We start from the raw sequence: 26,054 nt of genomic DNA, 5'->3' as shown, positions 1-26,054 counted from the left end.
CGGGATCCTGGGCTTTATAAATAGAGGCACAGAGTACAAAAGTATGGAAGTCATGATGAACCTTTATAAAACACTGGTTTGACCACAGCTGGAGTATTGTGTCCAGTTCTGGGCACCACACTTGAGGAAAGATGTGAAGACCTTAGAGACGGTGCAGAAGAGATTTACTAGAATGATTCCAGGGATGAGGGACTTTAGTTACGTGGATAGACTGGAGAAGCTGGGTTTGTCCTCCTTGGAACAGAGAAGGTTGCAAAGAGATTTGATAGAGGTATTCAAAATCATGAAGGGTCTAGACAGAGTAGATAGAGAGAAACTGTTCCCATTGGTGGAAGGGTCAAGAACCAGAGGACATGGATTTAAGGTGATTGACAAAAGAACCAAAGGTGACATGAGGAAAAACTTTTTTACGCAACGAGTGGTTAGGATCTGGAATGCACTGCCCGAGGGGGTGGTGGAGGCAGATTCAATCATGGCCTTCAAAAGGGAACTGGATAAGTACTTTAAAGGAAAAAATTTGCAGGGCTACGGGGAAAGGGCGGAGGAGTGGGACTAACTGGATTGCTCTTGCATAGAGCCGGCGTGGACTCAATGGGCCGAATGGCCTCCTTCCGTGCTGTAACCTTTCTATGATTCTATGATTCTATGATACACACACTGTAATCTGTGACAGTGCAGGGTGACATTACCCACAGTGTTTCTTTATATTCATTCATGGGATGTGGGCATTGCTGGCAAGGCCAGCATTTATTGCCCATCCCGAATTGCCCTTGAGAAGGTGGTGATGAGCCGCCTTCTTGAATCATTGCAGTCCGTGTGGTGAAGGTTCTCCCACGGTGCTGTTAGGAAGGAGGTTCCAATATTTTGACCCAGCGACGATGAAGGAACGGCGATATATTTCCAAGTTGGGATGGTGTGTGACTAGGAGGGGAACGTGCAGGTGGTGTTGTTCCCATGTATCTGCTGCCCTTGTCCTTCTAGGTGGTAGAGGTCGCGGGTTTGGGAGGTGCTGTCGAAGAAGCTGTGGTGAGTTACTGCAGTGCATCCTGTGGATGGTACACACTGCAGCCATGGTGTGTCGGTGGTGAAGGGAGTGAATATTTAGGGTGGTGGATGGGGTGCCAATCAAGCGGGCTGCTTTGTCCTGGATGGTGTCGAGCTTCTTGAGTGTTGTTGGAGCTGCACTCATCCAGGCAAGTGGAGAGTATTCCATCACACTCCTGACTTGTGCCTTGCAGATGGTGGAAAGGCTTTGGGGAGTCAGGAGGTGAGTCACTTGCCGCAGAATACCCAGCCTCTGACCTGCTCTCGTAGCCACAGTATTTATATGGCTGGTCCAGTTAAGTTTCTGGTCAATGGTGACCCCCAGGATGTTGATGGTGGGGGATTCGGTGATGGTAATGCCGTTGAATGTCAAGGGGAGGTGGTTAGACTTTCTCTTGTTGGAGATGGTCATTGCCTGACATTTGTCTGGCGCGAATGTTACTTGCCGCTTATGAGCCCAAGCCTGGATGTTGTCCAGGTCTTGCTGCATGCGGGCTCGGACTGCTTCATTATCTGAGGGGTTGCGAATGGAACTGAACTCTGTGCAGTCATCAGCGAACATCCCCATTTCTGACCTTATGATGGAGGGAAGGTCATTGATGAAGCAGCTGAAGATGGTTGGGCCTAGGACACTGCCCTGAGGAACTCCTGCAGCAATGCCCTGGGGCTGAGATGATTGGCCACCAACAACCACTACCATCTTCCTTTGTGCTAGGTATGATTCCAGCCACTGGAGAGTTTTCCCCCTGATTCCCATTGACTTCAATTTTACTCGGGTTCCTTGGTGCCACACTCGGTCAAATGCTGCCTTGATGTCAAGGTCAGTCACTCTCACCTCACCTCTGGAATTCAGCTCTTTTGTCCATGTTTGGACCAAGGTTGTAATGAAGTCTGGAGCCGAGTGGTCCTGGCGGAACCCAAACTGAGCATCGGTGAGCAGGTTATTGGTGAGTAAGTGCCGCTTGATAGCACTGTCGACGACACCTTCCATCACTTTGCTGATGATTGAGAGTAGGCTGATGGGGCGGTAATTGGCCGGATTGGATTTGTCCTGCTTTTTGTGGACAGGACATTCCTGGACAATTTTCCACATTGTCGGGTAGATGCCAGTGTTGTAGCTGTACTGGAACAGCTTGGCTAGAGGCGCAGCTAGTTCTGGAGCACAAGTCTTCAGCACTACAGCCGGGATGTTGTCGGGGCCCATAGCCTTTGCTGTATCCAGTGCACTCAGCCATTTCTTGATATCACGTGGAGTGAATCGCATTGGCTGAAGACTGGCTTCTGTGATGGTGGGGATATCGGGAGGAGGCTGAGATGGATCATCCACTCGGCACTTCTGGATGAAGATGGTTGCAAACGCTTCAGCCTTGTCTTTTGCACTCACGTGCTGGACTCTGCCATCATCGAGGATGGGGATGTTTACAGAGCCTCCTCCTCCCGTTAGTTTTTTAATTGTCCACCACCATTCACGACTGGATGTGGCAGGACTGCAGAGTTTTGATCTGATCCGTTGGTTGTGGAATCGCTTAGCTCTGTCTATAGCATGTTGCTTCCGCTGTTTAGCATGCATGTAGTCCTGAGTTGTAGCTTCACCAGGTTGGCACCTCATTTTTCGGTACGCCTGGTGCTGCTCCTGGCATGCTCTTCTACACTCCTCATTGAACCAGAGTTGATCCCCTGGCTTGTTGGTAATGGTAGAGTGAGGTTACAGATTGTGCTGGAATACAATTCTGCTGCTGCTGATGGCCCACAGCGCCTCATGGATGCCCAGTTTTGAGCTGCTAGATCTGTTCTGAATCTGTCCCATTTAGCATGGTGATTGCGCCACACAACACATTTGATGTTGTCCACAGTGCGAAGATGGGACTTCATCTCCACGAGGACTATGCAGTGGTCACTCCTACCAATGTCATGGACAGATGCATCTGCGACAGGTAGATTGGTGAGGACGAGGTCAAGTAGGTTTTTCCCTCGTGTTGGTTCATTCACCACCTGCCGCAGGCCCAGTCTGGCAGCTATGTCCCCCAGGATTCGGCCAGCTCGGTCAGTAGTGGTGCAACCGAGCCACTCTTGGTGATCGACATTGAAGTCCCCCACCCAGAGTACATTCTGTGCCCTTGCTACCCTCATTGCTTCCTCCAAGTGGTAACATTAACATTACCCACAGTGTACGGTAACATTAACATTACCCACAGTGTACAGTAACATTACCCACGGTGTACAGTAACAGTAATATTACCCACAGTGTACAGTAACATTACCCACGGTGTACAGTAACAGTAACATTACCCACGGTGTACAGTAACAGTAACATAACCCACAGTGTACAGTAACAGTAACATTACCCACAGTGTACGGTAACATTAACATTACCCACAGTGTACGGTAACATTACCCACAGTGTACGGTAACATTAACATTACCCACAGTGTACAGTAACATTAACATTACCCACAGTGTACGGTAACAGTAACATTACCCACGGTGTACAGTAACAGTAACATTACCCACAGTGTACGGTAACATTAACATTACCCACAGTGTACGGTAACATTACCCACAGTGAACGGTAACATTAACATTACCCACAGTGTACAGTAACATTACCCACGGTGTACAGTAACAGTAACATTACCCACAGTGTACGGTAACATTACCCTCAGTGTACAGTAACATTAACATTACCCACAGTGTACAGTAACATTAACATTACCCACAGTGTACAGTAACATTACCCACAGGGTACGGTAACATTAACATTACCCACAGTGTACAGTAACATTAACATTACATACACTGTACAGTAACATTACAGTGTACAGTAACATTAACATTACCCACACTGTACAGTAACATTACCCACAGTCTACAGTAACATTAACATTACTCACAGTGTACGGTAACATTAACATTACGCACACTGTACAGTAACATTACCCACAGTGTACGGTAACATTAACATTACCCACAGTGTAGAGTAACATTACCCACAGTGTACGGTAACATTAACATTACCCACAGCGTACAGTAACATTACTCACAGTGTATGGTAACATTAACATTACCCACAGCGTACATTAACATTACTCACAGTGTACGGTAACATTAACATTGCCCACAATGTACAGTAACATTACCCAGTGTACAGTAACATTAACATTACCCACAGTGTACAGTAACATTAACATTACCCACAGCGTACAGTAACATTACTCAGTGTACAGTAACATTAACATTACTCACAGTGTATGGTAACATTAACATTACCCACAGCGTACAGTAACATTACTCACAGTGTACGGTAACATTAACATTACCCACAGTGTACGGTAACATTAACATTACCAACAGCGTACAGTAACATTACTCACAGTGTACAGTAACATTAACATTACTCATAGTGTACGGTAACATTAACATTACCCACAGTGTACAGTAACATTACTCACAGTGTACGGTAACATTAACATTACCCACAGTGTACAGTAACAGTAACATTACCCACAGTGTACGGTAACATTAACATTACCCACAGTGTACAGTAACATTACTCACAGTGTACGGTAACATTAACATTACCCACAGTGTACAGTAACATTACAAACAGTGTACAGTAACATTAACATTACCCACAGTGTACGGTAACATTAACATTACCCACACTGTACAGTAACATTACCCACAGTGTACGGTAACATTACTCACAGTGTACGGTAATATTAACACTACCCACAGTGTACGGTAACATTGACATTACCCACAGTGTACGGTAACATTAACATTATCCACAGTGTACAGTAACATTACCCACAGTGTACAGTAACATTAACATTACCCACAGTGTACGGTAACATTACTCACAGTGCACGGTAACATTACATACACTATACAGTAACATTACCCACAGTGTACGGTAACAATATCATTGTCCACAGTGTACGGTAACATTAACATTACGCACACTGTACAGTAACATTAACATTACCCATAGTGTACAGTAAGATTACCCACAGGGTACGGTAACATTAACATTACCCACAGTGTACAGTAACATTACCCACAGTGTACGGTAACATTCCCTACAGTGTACGGTAACATTACTCACAATGTACAGTAACATTACACAGTGTACAGTAACATTAACATTACCCACAGTGTACAGTAACAGTAACATTACCCACAGTGTACAGTAACATTACTCACAGCGTACAGTAACATTACCCACAGTGTACAGTAACATTAACATTACCCACGGTGTACGGAAACAGTAACATTACCCACAGTGTACAGTAACATTACCCACAGTGCACGGTAACATTAACATTACCCACAGTGTACGGTAACATTAACATTACCCACAGTGTACGGTAACATTACCCACAGTAACATTAATATTACCCAGTGTACAGTAACATTAACATTACCCACAGTAACATTAACATTACCCACAGTGTACGGAAACAGTAACATTACCCACAGTGTACAGTAACATTACCCACAGTGTACAGTAACATTAACATTACCCACAGTAACATTAACATTACCCACAGTGTACGGAAACAGTAACATTACCCACAGTGTACGGTAACATTACCCATAGTGAACGGTAACATTAACATTACCCATAGTGAACGGTAACATTAACATTACCCACAGTGTACGGAAACAGTAACATTACCCACAGTGTACGGTAACATTACCCACAGTGTACAGTAACATTAACATTACCCATAGTGAACGGTAACATTAACATTACCCACAGTGTACGGTAACATTAACATTACCCACAGTGTACGGTAACATTAACATTACCCACAGTGTACGGTAACATTAACATTACCCACAGTGTACGGTAACATTAACATTACCCACAGTGTACGGTAACATTAACATTACCCACAGTGTACAGTAACATTAACATTACTCACAGTGTACAGTAACATTACCCACAGTGTACAGTAACATTAACATTACCCACAGTGTACAGTAACATTACCCACGGTGTACAGTAACAGTAACATTACCCACGGTGTACAGTAACAGTAACATAACCCACAGTGTACAGTAACAGTAACATTACCCACAGTGTACGGTAACATTAACATTACCCACAGTGTACAGTAACAGTAACATTACCCACAGTGTACGGTAACATTAACATTACCCACAGTGTACGGTAACATTACCCACAGTGTACGGTAACATTAACATTACCCACAGTGTACAGTAACATTACCCACGGTGTACAGTAACAGTAACATTACCCACAGTGTACAGTAACATTACCCATGGTGTACGGTAACATTCCCTACAGTGTACGGTAACATTACTCACAATGTACAGTAACATTACACAGTGTACAGTAACATTAACATTACCCACAGTGTACAGTAACAGTAACATTACCCACAGTGTACAGTAACATTACTCACAGCGTACAGTAACATTACCCACAGTGTACAGTAACATTAACATTACCCACGGTGTACGGAAACAGTAACATTACCCACAGTGTACAGTAACATTACCCACAGTGCACGGTAACATTAACATTACCCACAGTGTACGGTAACATTAACATTACCCACAGTGTACGGTAACATTACCCACAGTAACATTAATATTACCCAGTGTACAGTAACATTAACATTACCCACAGTAACATTAACATTACCCACAGTGTACGGAAACAGTAACATTACCCACAGTGTACAGTAACATTACCCACAGTGTACAGTAACATTAACATTACCCACAGTAACATTAACATTACCCACAGTGTACGGAAACAGTAACATTACCCACAGTGTACGGTAACATTACCCATAGTGAACGGTAACATTAACATTACCCATAGTGAACGGTAACATTAACATTACCCACAGTGTACGGAAACAGTAACATTACCCACAGTGTACGGTAACATTACCCACAGTGTACAGTAACATTAACATTACCCATAGTGAACGGTAACATTAACATTACCCACAGTGTACGGTAACATTAACATTACCCACAGTGTACGGTAACATTAACATTACCCACAGTGTACGGTAACATTAACATTACCCACAGTGTACGGTAACATTAACATTACCCACAGTGTACGGTAACATTAACATTACCCACAGTGTACGGTAACATTAACATTACCCACAGTGTACAGTAACATTAACATTACTCACAGTGTACAGTAACATTACCCACAGTGTACAGTAACATTAACATTACCCACAGTGTACAGTAACATTACCCACGGTGTACAGTAACAGTAACATTACCCACGGTGTACAGTAACAGTAACATAACCCACAGTGTACAGTAACAGTAACATTACCCACAGTGTACGGTAACATTAACATTACCCACAGTGTACAGTAACAGTAACATTACCCACAGTGTACGGTAACATTAACATTACCCACAGTGTACGGTAACATTACCCACAGTGTACGGTAACATTAACATTACCCACAGTGTACAGTAACATTACCCACGGTGTACAGTAACAGTAACATTACCCACAGTGTACAGTAACATTACCCACGGTGTACAGTAACAGTAACATTACCCACGGTGTACAGTAACAGTAACATAACCCACAGTGTACAGTAACAGTAACATTACCCACAGTGTACGGTAACATTACCCACAGTGTACGGTAACATTACCCACAGTGTACGGTAACATTAACATTACCCACAGTGTACAGTAACATTAACATTACCCACAGTGTACAGTAACAGTAACATTACCCACGGTGTACAGTAACAGTAACATTACCCACAGTGTACGGTAACATTAACATTACCCACAGTGTACAGTAACATTAACATTACCCACAGTGTACAGTAACATTACCCACAGTGTACAGTAACATTAACATTACCCACAGTGTACAGTAACATTAACATTACCCACAGTGTACGGTAACATTACCCTCAGTGTACAGTAACATTAACATTACCCACAGTGTACAGTAACATTATCATTACCCACAGTGTACAGTAACATTACCCACAGTGTACAGTAACATTACCCACAGGGTACGGTAACATTAACATTACCCACAGTGTACAGTAACATTAACATTACATACACTGTACAGTAACATTACAGTGTACAGTAACATTAACATTACTCACAGTGTACGGTAACATTAACATTACGCACACTGTACAGTAACATTACCCACAGTGTACGGTAACATTAACATTACCCACAGTATAGAGTAACATTACCCACAGTGTACGGTAACATTAACATTACCCACAGCGTACAGTAACATTACTCACAGTGTATGGTAACATTAACATTACCCACAGCGTACATTAACATTACTCACAGTGTACGGTAACATTAACATTGCCCACAATGTACAGTAACATTACCCAGTGTACAGTAACATTAACATTACCCACAGTGTACGGTAACATTAACATTACCCACAGTGTACAGTAACATTAACATTACTCACAGTGTACAGTAACATTACCCACAGTGTACGGTAACATTAACATTACCCACAGTGTACAGTAACATTACCCACGGTGTACAGTAACAGTAACATTACCCACGGTGTACAGTAACAGTAACATAACCCACAGTGTACAGTAACAGTAACATTACCCACAGTGTACGGTAACATTAACATTACCCACAGTGTACGGTAACATTAACATTACCCACAGTGTACAGTAACATTACCCACGGTGTACAGTAACAGTAACATTACCCACAGTGTACAGTAACATTACCCACGGTGTACAGTAACAGTAACATTACCCACGGTGTACAGTAACAGTAACATAACCCACAGTGTACAGTAACAGTAACATTACCCACAGTGTACGGTAACATTAACATTACCCAGTGTACGGTAACATTACCCACAGTGTACGGTAACATTAACATTACCCACAGTGTACAGTAACATTAACATTACCCACAGTGTACAGTAACAGTAACATTACCCACGGTGTACAGTAACAGTAACATTACCCACAGTGTACGGTAACATTAACATTACCCACAGTGTACGGTAACATTACCCACAGTGAACGGTAACATTAACATTACCCACAGTGTACAGTAACATTACCCACGGTGTACAGTAACAGTAACATTACCCACAGTGTACGGTAACATTACCCTCAGTGTACAGTAACATTAACATTACCCACAGTGTACAGTAACATTAACATTACCCACAGTGTACAGTAACATTACCCACAGGGTACGGTAACATTAACATTACCCACAGTGTACAGTAACATTAACATTACATACACTGTACAGTAACATTACAGTGTACAGTAACATTAACATTACCCACACTGTACAGTAACATTACCCACAGTCTACAGTAACATTAACATTACTCACAGTGTACGGTAACATTAACATTACCCACAGTGTAGAGTAACATTACCCACAGTGTACGGTAACATTAACATTACCCACAGCGTACAGTAACATTACTCACAGTGTATGGTAACATTAACATTACCCACAGCGTACATTAACATTACTCACAGTGTACGGTAACATTAACATTGCCCACAATGTACAGTAACATTACCCAGTGTACAGTAACATTAACAGTACCCACAGTGCACAGTAACATTAACATTACCCACAGCGTACAGTAACATTACTCAGTGTACAGTAACATTAACATTACTCACAGTGTATGGTAACATTAACATTACCCACAGCGTACAGTAACATTACTCACAGTGTACGGTAACATTAACATTACCCACAGTGTACGGTAACATTAACATTACCAACAGCGTACAGTAACATTATTCACAGTGTACAGTAACATTAACATTACTCATAGTGTACGGTAACATTAACATTACCCACAGTGTACAGTAACATTACTCACAGTGTACGGTAACATTAACATTACCCACAGTGTACAGTAACAGTAACATTACCCACAGTGTACGGTAACATTAACATTACCCACAGTGTACAGTAACATTACTCACAGTGTACGGTAACATTAACATTACCCACAGTGTACAGTAACATTACAAACAGTGTACAGTAACATTAACATTACCCACAGTGTACGGTAACATTAACATTACCCACACTGTACAGTAACATTACCCACAGTGTACGGTAACATTACTCACAGTGTACGGTAATATTAACACTACCCACAGTGTACGGTAACATTGACATTACCCACAGTGTACGGTAACATTAACATTATCCACAGTGTACAGTAACATTACCCACAGTGTACAGTAACATTAACATTACCCACAGTGTACGGTAACATTACTCACAGTGCACGGTAACATTACATACACTATACAGTAACATTACCCACAGTGTACGGTAACAATATCATTGCCCACAGTGTACGGTAACATTAACATTACGCACACTGTACAGTAACATTAACATTACCCATAGTGTACAGTAAGATTACCCACAGGGTACGGTAACATTAACATTACCCACAGTGTACAGTAACATTACCCACAGTGTACGGTAACATTCCCTACAGTGTACGGTAACATTACTCACAATGTACAGTAACATTACACAGTGTACAGTAACATTAACATTACCCACAGTGTACAGTAACAGTAACATTACCCACAGTGTACAGTAACATTACTCACAGCGTACAGTAACATTACCCACAGTGTACAGTAACATTAACATTACCCACAGTGTACGGAAACAGTAACATTACCCACAGTGTACAGTAACATTACCCACAGTGCACGGTAACATTAACATTACCCACAGTGTACGGTAACATTAACATTACCCACAGTGTACGGTAACATTACCCACAGTAACATTAATATTACCCAGTGTACAGTAACATTAACATTACCCACAGTAACATTAACATTACCCACAGTGTACGGAAACAGTAACATTACCCACAGTGTACAGTAACATTACCCACAGTGTACAGTAACATTAACATTACCCACAGTAACATTAACATTACCTACAGTGTACGGAAACAGTAACATTACCCACAGTGTACGGTAACATTACCCATAGTGAACGGTAACATTAACATTACCCATAGTGAACGGTAACATTAACATTACCCACAGTGTACGGAAACAGTAACATTACCCACAGTGTACGGTAACATTACCCACAGTGTACAGTAACATTAACATTACCCATAGTGAACGGTAACATTAACATTACCCACAGTGTACGGTAACATTAACATTACCCACAGTGTACGGTAACATTAACATTACCCACAGTGTACGGTAACATTAACATTACCCACAGTGTACGGTAACATTAACATTACTCACAGTGTACAGTAACATTACCCACAGTGTACGGTAACATTAACATTACCCACAGTGTACAGTAACATTACCCACGGTGTACAGTAACAGTAACATTACCCACGGTGTACAGTAACAGTAACATAACCCACAGTGTACAGTAACAGTAACATTACCCACAGTGTACGGTAACATTAACATTACCCACAGTGTACGGTAACATTACCCACAGTGTACGGTAACATTAACATTACCCACAGTGTACAGTAACATTAACATTACCCACAGTGTACAGTAACAGTAACATTACCCACGGTGTACAGTAACAGTAACATTACCCACAGTGTACGGTAACATTAACATTACCCACAGTGTACAGTAACATTACCCACAGTGAACGGTAACATTAACATTACCCACAGTGTACAGTAACATTACCCACGGTGTACAGTAACAGTAACATTACCCACAGTGTACGGTAACATTACCCTCAGTGTACAGTAACATTAACATTACCCACAGTGTACAGTAACATTAACATTACCCACAGTGTACAGTAACATTACCCACAGTGTACAGTAACATTACCCACAGGGTACGGTAACATTAACATTACCCACAGTGTACAGTAACATTAACATTACATACACTGTACAGTAACATTACAGTGTACAGTAACATTAACATTACTCACAGTGTACGGTAACATTAACATTACGCACACTGTACAGTAACATTACCCACAGTGTACGGTAACATTAACATTACCCACAGTGTAGAGTAACATTACCCACAGTGTACGGTAACATTAACATTACCCACAGCGTACAGTAACATTACTCACAGTGTATGGTAACATTAACATTACCCACAGCGTACATTAACATTACTCACAGTGTACGGTAACATTAACATTGCCCACAATGTACAGTAACATTACCCAGTGTACAGTAACATTAACATTACCCACAGTGTACGGTAACATTAACATTACCCACAGTGTACAGTAACATTAACATTACTCACAGTGTACAGTAACATTACCCACAGTGTACGGTAACATTAACATTACCCACAGTGTACAGTAACATTACCCAAGGTGTACAGTAACAGTAACATTACCCACGGTGTACAGTAACAGTAACATAACCCACAGTGTACAGTAACAGTAACATTACCCACAGTGTACGGTAACATTAACATTACCCACAGTGTACGGTAACATTACCCACAGTGTACGGTAACATTAACATTACCCACAGTGTACAGTAACATTACCCACGGTGTACAGTAACAGTAACATTAACCACAGTGTACAGTAACATTACCCACGGTGTACAGTAACAGTAACATTACCCACGGTGTACAGTAACAGTAACATAACCCACAGTGTACAGTAACAGTAACATTACCCACAGTGTACGGTAACATTAACATTACCCACAGTGTACGGTAACATTACCCACAGTGTACGGTAACAGTAACATTACCCACAGGGTACGGTAACATTAACATTACCCACAGTGTACAGTAACATTAACATTACATACACTGTACAGTAACATTACAGTGTACAGTAACATTAACATTACCCACACTGTACAGTAACATTACCCACAGTCTACAGTAACATTAACATTACTCACAGTGTACGGTAACATTAACATTACCCACAGTGTAGAGTAACATTACCCACAGTGTACGGTAACATTAACATTACCCACAGCGTACAGTAACATTACTCACAGTGTATGGTAACATTAACATTACCCACAGCGTACATTAACATTACTCACAGTGTACGGTAACATTAACATTGCCCACAATGTACAGTAACATTACCCAGTGTACAGTAACATTAACAGTACCCACAGTGCACAGTAACATTAACATTACCCACAGCGTACAGTAACATTACTCAGTGTACAGTAACATTAACATTACTCACAGTGTATGGTAACATTAACATTACCCACAGCGTACAGTAACATTACTCACAGTGTACGGTAACATTAACATTACCCACAGTGTACGGTAACATTAACATTACCAACAGCGTACAGTAACATTATTCACAGTGTACAGTAACATTAACATTACTCATAGTGTACGGTAACATTAACATTACCCACAGTGTACAGTAACATTACTCACAGTGTACGGTAACATTAACATTACCCACAGTGTACAGTAACAGTAACATTACCCACAGTGTACGGTAACATTAACATTACCCACAGTGTACAGTAACATTACTCACAGTGTACGGTAACATTAACATTACCCACAGTGTACAGTAACATTACAAACAGTGTACAGTAACATTAACATTACCCACAGTGTACGGTAACATTAACATTACCCACACTGTACAGTAACATTACCCACAGTGTACGGTAACATTACTCACAGTGTACGGTAATATTAACACTACCCACAGTGTACGGTAACATTGACATTACCCACAGTGTACGGTAACATTAACATTATCCACAGTGTACAGTAACATTACCCACAGTGTACAGTAACATTAACATTACCCACAGTGTACGGTAACATTACTCACAGTGCACGGTAACATTACATACACTATACAGTAACATTACCCACAGTGTACGGTAACAATATCATTGCCCACAGTGTACGGTAACATTAACATTACGCACACTGTACAGTAACATTAACATTACCCATAGTGTACAGTAAGATTACCCACAGGGTACGGTAACATTAACATTACCCACAGTGTACAGTAACATTAACATTACCCACAGTGTACGGTAACATTAACATTACCCACACTGTACAGTAACATTACCCACAGTGTACGGTAACATTACTCACAGTGTACGGTAATATTAACACTACCCACAGTGTACGGTAACATTGACATTACCCACAGTGTACGGTAACATTAACATTATCCACAGTGTACAGTAACATTACCCACAGTGTACAGTAACATTAACATTACCCACAGTGTACGGTAACATTACTCACAGTGCACGGTAACATTACATTACCCACAGTGTACAGTAACAGTAACATTACACACGGTGTACAGTAACAGTAACATTACCCACAGTGTACGGTAACATTAACATTACCCACAGTGTACGGTAACATTACCCACAGTGAACGGTAACATTAACATTACCCACAGTGTACAGTAACATTACCCACGGTGTACAGTAACAGTAACATTACCCACAGTGTACGGTAACATTACCCTCAGTGTACAGTAACATTAACATTACCCACAGTGTACAGTAACATTAACATTACCCACAGTGTACAGTAACATTACCCACAGTGTACAGTAACATTACCCACAGGGTACGGTAACATTAACATTACCCACAGTGTACAGTAACATTAACATTACATACACTGTACAGTAACATTACAGTGTACAGTAACATTAACATTACCCACACTGTACAGTAACATTACCCACAGTCTACAGTAACATTAACATTACTCAGTGTACGGTAACATTAACATTACGCACACTGTACAGTAACATTACCCACAGTGTACGGTAACATTAACATTACCCACAGTGTACAGTAACATTACTCACAGTGTACGGTAACATTAACATTACCCACAGTGTACAGTAACATTACAAACAGTGTACAGTAACATTAACATTACCCACAGTGTACGGTAACATTAACATTACCCACACTGTACAGTAACATTACCCACAGTGTACGGTAACATTACTCACAGTGTACGGTAATATTAACACTACCCACAGTGTACGGTAACATTGACATTACCCACAGTGTACGGTAACATTAACATTATCCACAGTGTACAGTAACATTACCCACAGTGTACAGTAACATTAACATTACCCACAGTGTACGGTAACATTACTCACAGTGCACGGTAACATTACATACACTATACAGTAACATTACCCACAGTGTACGGTAACAATATCATTGCCCACAGTGTACGGTAACATTAACATTACGCACACTGTACAGTAACATTAACATTACCCATAGTGTACAGTAAGATTACCCACAGGGTACGGTAACATTAACATTACCCACAGTGTACAGTAACATTACCCACAGTGTACGGTAACATTCCCTACAGTGTACGGTAACATTACTCACAATGTACAGTAACATTACACAGTGTACAGTAACATTAACATTACCCACAGTGTACAGTAACAGTAACATTACCCACAGTGTACAGTAACATTACTCACAGCGTACAGTAACATTACCCACAGTGTACAGTAACATTAACATTACCCACAGTGTACGGAAACAGTAACATTACCCACAGTGTACAGTAACATTACCCACAGTGCACGGTAACATTAACATTACCCACAGTGTACGGTAACATTAACATTACCCACAGTGTACGGTAACATTACCCACAGTAACATTAATATTACCCAGTGTACAGTAACATTAACATTACCCACAGTAACATTAACATTACCCACAGTGTACGGAAACAGTAACATTACCCACAGTGTACAGTAACATTACCCACAGTGTACAGTAACATTAACATTACCCACAGTAACATTAACATTACCTACAGTGTACGGAAACAGTAACATTACCCACAGTGTACGGTAACATTACCCATAGTGAACGGTAACATTAACATTACCCATAGTGAACGGTAACATTAACATTACCCACAGTGTACGGAAACAGTAACATTACCCACAGTGTACGGTAACATTACCCACAGTGTACAGTAACATTAACATTACCCATAGTGAACGGTAACATTAACATTACCCACAGTGTACGGTAACATTAACATTACCCACAGTGTACGGTAACATTAACATTACCCACAGTGTACGGTAACATTAACATTACCCACAGTGTACGGTAACATTAACATTACTCACAGTGTACAGTAACATTACCCACAGTGTACGGTAACATTAACATTACCCACAGTGTACAGTAACATTACCCACGGTGTACAGTAACAGTAACATTACCCACGGTGTACAGTAACAGTAACATAACCCACAGTGTACAGTAACAGTAACATTACCCACAGTGTACGGTAACATTAACATTACCCACAGTGTACGGTAACATTACCCACAGTGTACGGTAACATTAACATTACCCACAGTGTACAGTAACATTAACATTACCCACAGTGTACAGTAACAGTAACATTACCCACGGTGTACAGTAACAGTAACATTACCCACAGTGTACGGTAACATTAACATTACCCACAGTGTACAGTAACATTACCCACAGTGAACGGTAACATTAACATTACCCACAGTGTACAGTAACATTACCCACGGTGTACAGTAACAGTAACATTACCCACAGTGTACGGTAACATTACCCACAGTGTACAGTAACATTAACATTACATACACTGTACAGTAACATTACAGTGTACAGTAACATTAACATTACCCACACTGTACAGTAACATTACCCACAGTCTACAGTAACATTAACATTACTCACAGTGTACGGTAACATTAACATTACCCACAGTGTAGAGTAACATTACCCACAGTGTACGGTAACATTAACATTACCCACAGCGTACAGTAACATTACTCACAGTGTATGGTAACATTAACATTACCCACAGCGTACATTAACATTACTCACAGTGTACGGTAACATTAACATTGCCCACAATGTACAGTAACATTACCCAGTGTACAGTAACATTAACAGTACCCACAGTGCACAGTAACATTAACATTACCCACAGCGTACAGTAACATTACTCAGTGTACAGTAACATTAACATTACTCACAGTGTATGGTAACATTAACATTACCCACAGCGTACAGTAACATTACTCACAGTGTACGGTAACATTAACATTACCCACAGTGTACGGTAACATTAACATTACCAACAGCGTACAGTAACATTATTCACAGTGTACAGTAACATTAACATTACTCATAGTGTACGGTAACATTAACATTACCCACAGTGTACAGTAACATTACTCACAGTGTACGGTAACATTAACATTACCCACAGTGTACAGTAACAGTAACATTACCCACAGTGTACGGTAACATTAACATTACCCACAGTGTACAGTAACATTACTCACAGTGTACGGTAACATTAACATTACCCACAGTGTACAGTAACATTACAAACAGTGTACAGTAACATTAACATTACCCACAGTGTACGGTAACATTAACATTACCCACACTGTACAGTAACATTACCCACAGTGTACGGTAACATTACTCACAGTGTACGGTAATATTAACACTACCCACAGTGTACGGTAACATTGACATTACCCACAGTGTACGGTAACATTAACATTATCCACAGTGTACAGTAACATTACCCACAGTGTACAGTAACATTAACATTACCCACAGTGTACGGTAACATTACTCACAGTGCACGGTAACATTACATACACTATACAGTAACATTACCCACAGTGTACGGTAACAATATCATTGCCCACAGTGTACGGTAACATTAACATTACGCACACTGTACAGTAACATTAACATTACCCATAGTGTACAGTAAGATTACCCACAGGGTACGGTAACATTAACATTACCCACAGTGTACAGTAACATTACCCACAGTGTACGGTAACATTCCCTACAGTGTACGGTAACATTACTCACAATGTACAGTAACATTACACAGTGTACAGTAACATTAACATTACCCACAGTGTACAGTAACAGTAACATTACCCACAGTGTACAGTAACATTACTCACAGCGTACAGTAACATTACCCACAGTGTACAGTAACATTAACATTACCCACAGTGTACGGAAACAGTAACATTACCCACAGTGTACAGTAACATTACCCACAGTGCACGGTAACATTAACATTACCCACAGTGTACGGTAACATTAACATTACCCACAGTGTACGGTAACATTACCCACAGTAACATTAATATTACCCAGTGTACAGTAACATTAACATTACCCACAGTAACATTAACATTACCCACAGTGTACGGAAACAGTAACATTACCCACAGTGTACAGTAACATTACCCACAGTGTACAGTAACATTAACATTACCCACAGTAACATTAACATTACCTACAGTGTACGGAAACAGTAACATTACCCACAGTGTACGGTAACATTACCCATAGTGAACGGTAACATTAACATTACCCATAGTGAACGGTAACATTAACATTACCCACAGTGTACGGAAACAGTAACATTACCCACAGTGTACGGTAACATTACCCACAGTGTACAGTAACATTAACATTACCCATAGTGAACGGTAACATTAACATTACCCACAGTGTACGGTAACATTAACATTACCCACAGTGTACGGTAACATTAACATTACCCACAGTGTACGGTAACATTAACATTACCCACAGTGTACGGTAACATTAACATTACTCACAGTGTACAGTAACATTACCCACAGTGTACGGTAACATTAACATTACCCACAGTGTACAGTAACATTACCCACGGTGTACAGTAACAGTAACATTACCCACGGTGTACAGTAACAGTAACATAACCCACAGTGTACAGTAACAGTAACATTACCCACAGTGTACGGTAACATTAACATTACCCACAGTGTACGGTAACATTACCCACAGTGAACGGTAACATTAACATTACCCACAGTGTACAGTAACATTAACATTACCCACAGTGTACAGTAACAGTAACATTACCCACGGTGTACAGTAACAGTAACATTACCCACAGTGTACGGTAACATTAACATTACCCACAGTGTACAGTAACATTACCCACAGTGAACGGTAACATTAACATTACCCACAGTGTACAGTAACATTACCCACGGTGTACAGTAACAGTAACATTACCCACAGTGTACGGTAACATTACCCTCAGTGTACAGTAACATTAACATTACCCACAGTGTACAGTAACATTAACATTACCCACAGTGTACAGTAACATTACCCACAGTGTACAGTAACATTACCCACAGGGTACGGTAACATTAACATTACCCACAGTGTACAGTAACATTAACATTACATACACTGTACAGTAACATTACAGTGTACAGTAACATTAACATTACTCACAGTGTACGGTAACATTAACATTACGCACACTGTACAGTAACATTACCCACAGTGTACGGTAACATTAACATTACCCACAGTGTAGAGTAACATTACCCACAGTGTACGGTAACATTAACATTACCCACAGCGTACAGTAACATTACTCACAGTGTATGGTAACATTAACATTACCCACAGCGTACATTAACATTACTCACAGTGTACGGTAACATTAACATTGCCCACAATGTACAGTAACATTACCCAGTGTACAGTAACATTAACATTACCCACAGTGTACGGTAACATTAACATTACCCACAGTGTACAGTAACATTAACATTACTCACAGTGTACAGTAACATTACCCACAGTGTACGGTAACATTAACATTACCCACAGTGTACAGTAACATTACCCAAGGTGTACAGTAACAGTAACATTACCCACGGTGTACAGTAACAGTAACATAACCCACAGTGTACAGTAACAGTAACATTACCCACAGTGTACGGTAACATTAACATTACCCACAGTGTACGGTAACATTACCCACAGTGTACGGTAACATTAACATTACCCACAGTGTACAGTAACATTACCCACGGTGTACAGTAACAGTAACATTAACCACAGTGTACAGTAACATTACCCACGGTGTACAGTAACAGTAACATTACCCACGGTGTACAGTAACAGTAACATAACCCACAGTGTACAGTAACAGTAACATTACCCACAGTGTACGGTAACATTAACATTACCCACAGTGTACGGTAACATTACCCACAGTGCACGGTAACAGTAACATTACCCACAGGGTACGGTGACATTAACATTACCCACAGTGTACAGTAACATTAACATTACATACACTGTACAGTAACATTACAGTGTACAGTAACATTAACATTACCCACACTGTACAGTAACATTACCCACAGTCTACAGTAACATTAACATTACTCACAGTGTACGGTAACATTAACATTACCCACAGTGTAGAGTAACATTACCCACAGTGTACGGTAACATTAACATTACCCACAGCGTACAGTAACATTACTCACAGTGTATGGTAACATTAACATTACCCACAGCGTACATTAACATTACTCACAGTGTACGGTAACATTAACATTGCCCACAATGTACAGTAACATTACCCAGTGTACAGTAACATTAACAGTACCCACAGTGCACAGTAACATTAACATTACCCACAGCGTACAGTAACATTACTCAGTGTACAGTAACATTAACATTACTCACAGTGTATGGTAACATTAACATTACCCACAGCGTACAGTAACATTACTCACAGTGTACGGTAACATTAACATTACCCACAGTGTACGGTAACATTAACATTACCAACAGCGTACAGTAACATTATTCACAGTGTACAGTAACATTAACATTACTCATAGTGTACGGTAACATTAACATTACCCACAGTGTACAGTAACATTACTCACAGTGTACGGTAACATTAACATTACCCACAGTGTACAGTAACAGTAACATTACCCACAGTGTACGGTAACATTAACATTACCCACAGTGTACAGTAACATTACTCACAGTGTACGGTAACATTAACATTACCCACAGTGTACAGTAACATTACAAACAGTGTACAGTAACATTAACATTACCCACAGTGTACGGTAACATTAACATTACCCACACTGTACAGTAACATTACCCACAGTGTACGGTAACATTACTCACAGTGTACGGTAATATTAACACTACCCACAGTGTACGGTAACATTGACATTACCCACAGTGTACGGTAACATTAACATTATCCACAGTGTACAGTAACATTACCCACAGTGTACAGTAACATTAACATTACCCACAGTGTACGGTAACATTACTCACAGTGCACGGTAACATTACATACACTATACAGTAACATTACCCACAGTGTACGGTAACAATATCATTGCCCACAGTGTACGGTAACATTAACATTACGCACACTGTACAGTAACATTAACATTACCCATAGTGTACAGTAAGATTACCCACAGGGTACGGTAACATTAACATTACCCACAGTGTACAGTAACATTAACATTACCCACAGTGTACGGTAACATTAACATTACCCACACTGTACAGTAACATTACCCACAGTGTACGGTAACATTACTCACAGTGTACGGTAATATTAACACTACCCACAGTGTACGGTAACATTGACATTACCCACAGTGTACGGTAACATTAACATTATCCACAGTGTACAGTAACATTACCCACAGTGTACAGTAACATTAACATTACCCACAGTGTACGGTAACATTACTCACAGTGCACGGTAACATTACATTACCCACAGTGTACAGTAACAGTAACATTACACACGGTGTACAGTAACAGTAACATTACCCACAGTGTACGGTAACATTAACATTACCCACAGTGTACGGTAACATTACCCACAGTGAACGGTAACATTAACATTACCCACAGTGTACAGTAACATTACCCACGGTGTACAGTAACAGTAACATTACCCACAGTGTACGGTAACATTACCCTCAGTGTACAGTAACATTAACATTACCCACAGTGTACAGTAACATTAACATTACCCACAGTGTACAGTAACATTACCCACAGTGTACAGTAACATTACCCACAGGGTACGGTAACATTAACATTACCCACAGTGTACAGTAACATTAACATTACATACACTGTACAGTAACATTACAGTGTACAGTAACATTAACATTACCCACACTGTACAGTAACATTACCCACAGTCTACAGTAACATTAACATTACTCAGTGTACGGTAACATTAACATTACGCACACTGTACAGTAACATTACCCACAGTGTACGGTAACATTAACATTACCCACAGTGTACAGTAACATTACTCACAGTGTACGGTAACATTAACATTACCCACAGTGTACAGTAACATTACAAACAGTGTACAGTAACATTAACATTACCCACAGTGTACGGTAACATTAACATTACCCACACTGTACAGTAACATTACCCACAGTGTACGGTAACATTACTCACAGTGTACGGTAATATTAACACTACCCACAGTGTACGGTAACATTGACATTACCCACAGTGTACGGTAACATTAACATTATCCACAGTGTACAGTAACATTACCCACAGTGTACAGTAACATTAACATTACCCACAGTGTACGGTAACATTACTCACAGTGCACGGTAACATTACATACACTATACAGTAACATTACCCACAGTGTACGGTAACAATATCATTGCCCACAGTGTACGGTAACATTAACATTACGCACACTGTACAGTAACATTAACATTACCCATAGTGTACAGTAAGATTACCCACAGGGTACGGTAACATTAACATTACCCACAGTGTACAGTAACATTACCCACAGTGTACGGTAACATTCCCTACAGTGTACGGTAACATTACTCACAATGTACAGTAACATTACACAGTGTACAGTAACATTAACATTACCCACAGTGTACAGTAACAGTAACATTACCCACAGTGTACAGTAACATTACTCACAGCGTACAGTAACATTACCCACAGTGTACAGTAACATCAACATTACCCACAGTGTACGGAAACAGTAACATTACCCACAGTGTACAGTAACATTACCCACAGTGCACGGTAACATTAACATTACCCACAGTGTACGGTAACATTAACATTACCCACAGTGTACGGTAACATTACCCACAGTAACATTAATATTACCCAGTGTACAGTAACATTAACATTACCCACAGTAACATTAACATTACCCACAGTGTACGGAAACAGTAACATTACCCACAGTGTACAGTAACATTACCCACAGTGTACAGTAACATTAACATTACCCACAGTAACATTAACATTACCTACAGTGTACGGAAACAGTAACATTACCCACAGTGTACGGTAACATTACCCATAGTGAACGGTAACATTAACATTACCCATAGTGAACGGTAACATTAACATTACCCACAGTGTACGGAAACAGTAACATTACCCACAGTGTACGGTAACATTACCCACAGTGTACAGTAACATTAACATTACCCATAGTGAACGGTAACATTAACATTACCCACAGTGTACGGTAACATTAACATTACCCACAGTGTACGGTAACATTAACATTACCCACAGTGTACGGTAACATTAACATTACCCACAGTGTACGGTAACATTAACATTACTCACAGTGTACAGTAACATTACCCACAGTGTACGGTAACATTAACATTACCCACAGTGTACAGTAACATTACCCACGGTGTACAGTAACAGTAACATTACCCACGGTGTACAGTAACAGTAACATAACCCACAGTGTACAGTAACAGTAACATTACCCACAGTGTACGGTAACATTAACATTACCCACAGTGTACGGTAACATTACCCACAGTGTACGGTAACATTAACATTACCCACAGTGTACAGTAACATTAACATTACCCACAGTGTACAGTAACAGTAACATTACCCACGGTGTACAGTAACAGTAACATTACCCACAGTGTACGGTAACATTAACATTACCCACAGTGTACAGTAACATTACCCACAGTGAACGGTAACATTAACATTACCCACAGTGTACAGTAACATTACCCACGGTGTACAGTAACAGTAACATTACCCACAGTGTACGGTAACATTACCCTCAGTGTACAGTAACATTAACATTACCCACAGTGTACAGTAACATTAACATTACCCACAGTGTACAGTAACATTACCCACAGTGTACAGTAACATTACCCACAGGGTACGGTAACATTAACATTACCCACAGTGTACAGTAACATTAACATTACATACACTGTACAGTAACATTACAGTGTACAGTAACATTAACATTACTCACAGTGTACGGTAACATTAACATTACGCACACTGTACAGTGACATTACCCACAGTGTACGGTAACATTAACATTACCCACAGTGTAGAGTAACATTACCCACAGTGTACGGTAACATTAACATTACCCACAGCGTACAGTAACATTACTCACAGTGTATGGTAACATTAACATTACCCACAGCGTACATTAACATTACTCACAGTGTACGGTAACATTAACATTGCCCACAATGTACAGTAACATTACCCAGTGTACAGTAACATTAACATTACCCACAGTGTACGGTAACATTAACATTACCCACAGTGTACAGTAACATTAACATTACTCACAGTGTACAGTAACATTACCCACAGTGTACGGTAACATTAACATTACCCACAGTGTACAGTAACATTACCCAAGGTGTACAGTAACAGTAACATTACCCACGGTGTACAGTAACAGTAACATAACCCACAGTGTACAGTAACAGTAACATTACCCACAGTGTACGGTAACATTAACATTACCCACAGTGTACGGTAACATTACCCACAGTGTACGGTAACATTAACATTACCCACAGTGTACAGTAACATTACCCACGGTGTACAGTAACAGTAACATTAACCACAGTGTACAGTAACATTACCCACGGTGTACAGTAACAGTAACATTACCCACGGTGTACAGTAACAGTAACATAACCCACAGTGTACAGTAACAGTAACATTACCCACAGTGTACGGTAACATTAACATTACCCACAGTGTACGGTAACATTACCCACAGTGTACGGTAACATTAACATTACCCACAGTGTACAGTAACATTAACATTACCCACAGTGTACAGTAACAGTAACATTACACACGGTGTACAGTAACAGTAACATTACCCACAGTGTACGGTAACATTAACATTACCCACAGTGTACGGTAACATTACCCACAGTGAACGGTAACATTAACATTACCCACAGTGTACAGTAACATTACCCACGGTGTACAGTAACAGTAACATTACCCACAGTGTACGGTAACATTACCCTCAGTGTACAGTAACATTAACATTACCCACAGTGTACAGTAACATTAACATTACCCACAGTGTACAGTAACATTACCCACAGTGTACAGTAACATTACCCACAGGGTACGGTAACATTAACATTACCCACAGTGTACAGTAACATTAACATTACATACACTGTACAGTAACATTACAGTGTACAGTAACATTAACATTACCCACACTGTACAGTAACATTACCCACAGTCTACAGTAACATTAACATTACTCAGTGTACGGTAACATTAACATTACGCACACTGTACAGTAACATTACCCACAGTGTACGGTAACATTAACATTACCCACAGTGTAGAGTAACATTACCCACAGTGTACGGTAACATTAACATTACCCACAGCGTACAGTAACATTACTCACAGTGTATGGTAACATTAACATTACCCACAGCGTACATTAACATTACTCACAGTGTACGGTAACATTAACATTGCCCACAATGTACAGTAACATTACCCAGTGTACAGTAACATTAACATTACCCACAGTGTACAGTAACATTAACATTACCCACAGCGTACAGTAACATTACTCAGTGTACAGTAACATTAACATTACTCACAGTGTACGGTAACATTAACATTAACCATAGCATACAGTAACATTACTCACAGTGTACGGTAACATTAACATTACCCACAGTGTACGGTAACATTAACATTACCAACAGCGTAC

At 40.3% G+C, this 26,054-nt stretch overlaps 1 protein-coding gene across 2 annotated transcripts in view; it reads right to left on the bottom strand.

Annotated features, from left to right (window-relative positions):
• The window catches only part of LOC137310114 (protein SSUH2 homolog), a 116,033-nt gene that overhangs the window by 55,512 nt on the left and 34,467 nt on the right, over positions 1–26,054 (bottom strand). Inside the window, exon 1 of one of the 2 annotated variants that reach the window (XM_067978077.1) lies at positions 1,885–3,198. The exons of the other annotated variant lie outside the window; for it this stretch is intronic. Coding sequence (XP_067834178.1) covers positions 1,885–2,653 — 769 coding nt within the window. The 5' untranslated portion in view covers positions 2,654–3,198. Of the gene's footprint in view, positions 1–1,884; positions 3,199–26,054 lie in introns of those variants that run through there. 2 annotated transcript variants of the gene reach the window in all.

The sequence above is a fragment of the Heptranchias perlo genome, unplaced genomic scaffold (genome assembly GCF_035084215.1).
Source record: "Heptranchias perlo isolate sHepPer1 unplaced genomic scaffold, sHepPer1.hap1 HAP1_SCAFFOLD_219, whole genome shotgun sequence".
NCBI classification, from domain to species: domain Eukaryota; kingdom Metazoa; phylum Chordata; class Chondrichthyes; order Hexanchiformes; family Hexanchidae; genus Heptranchias; species Heptranchias perlo.
The sequence above is the reverse complement of the archived record's forward strand: the minus strand, read 5'-3'. Positions and strand labels throughout refer to the sequence as shown.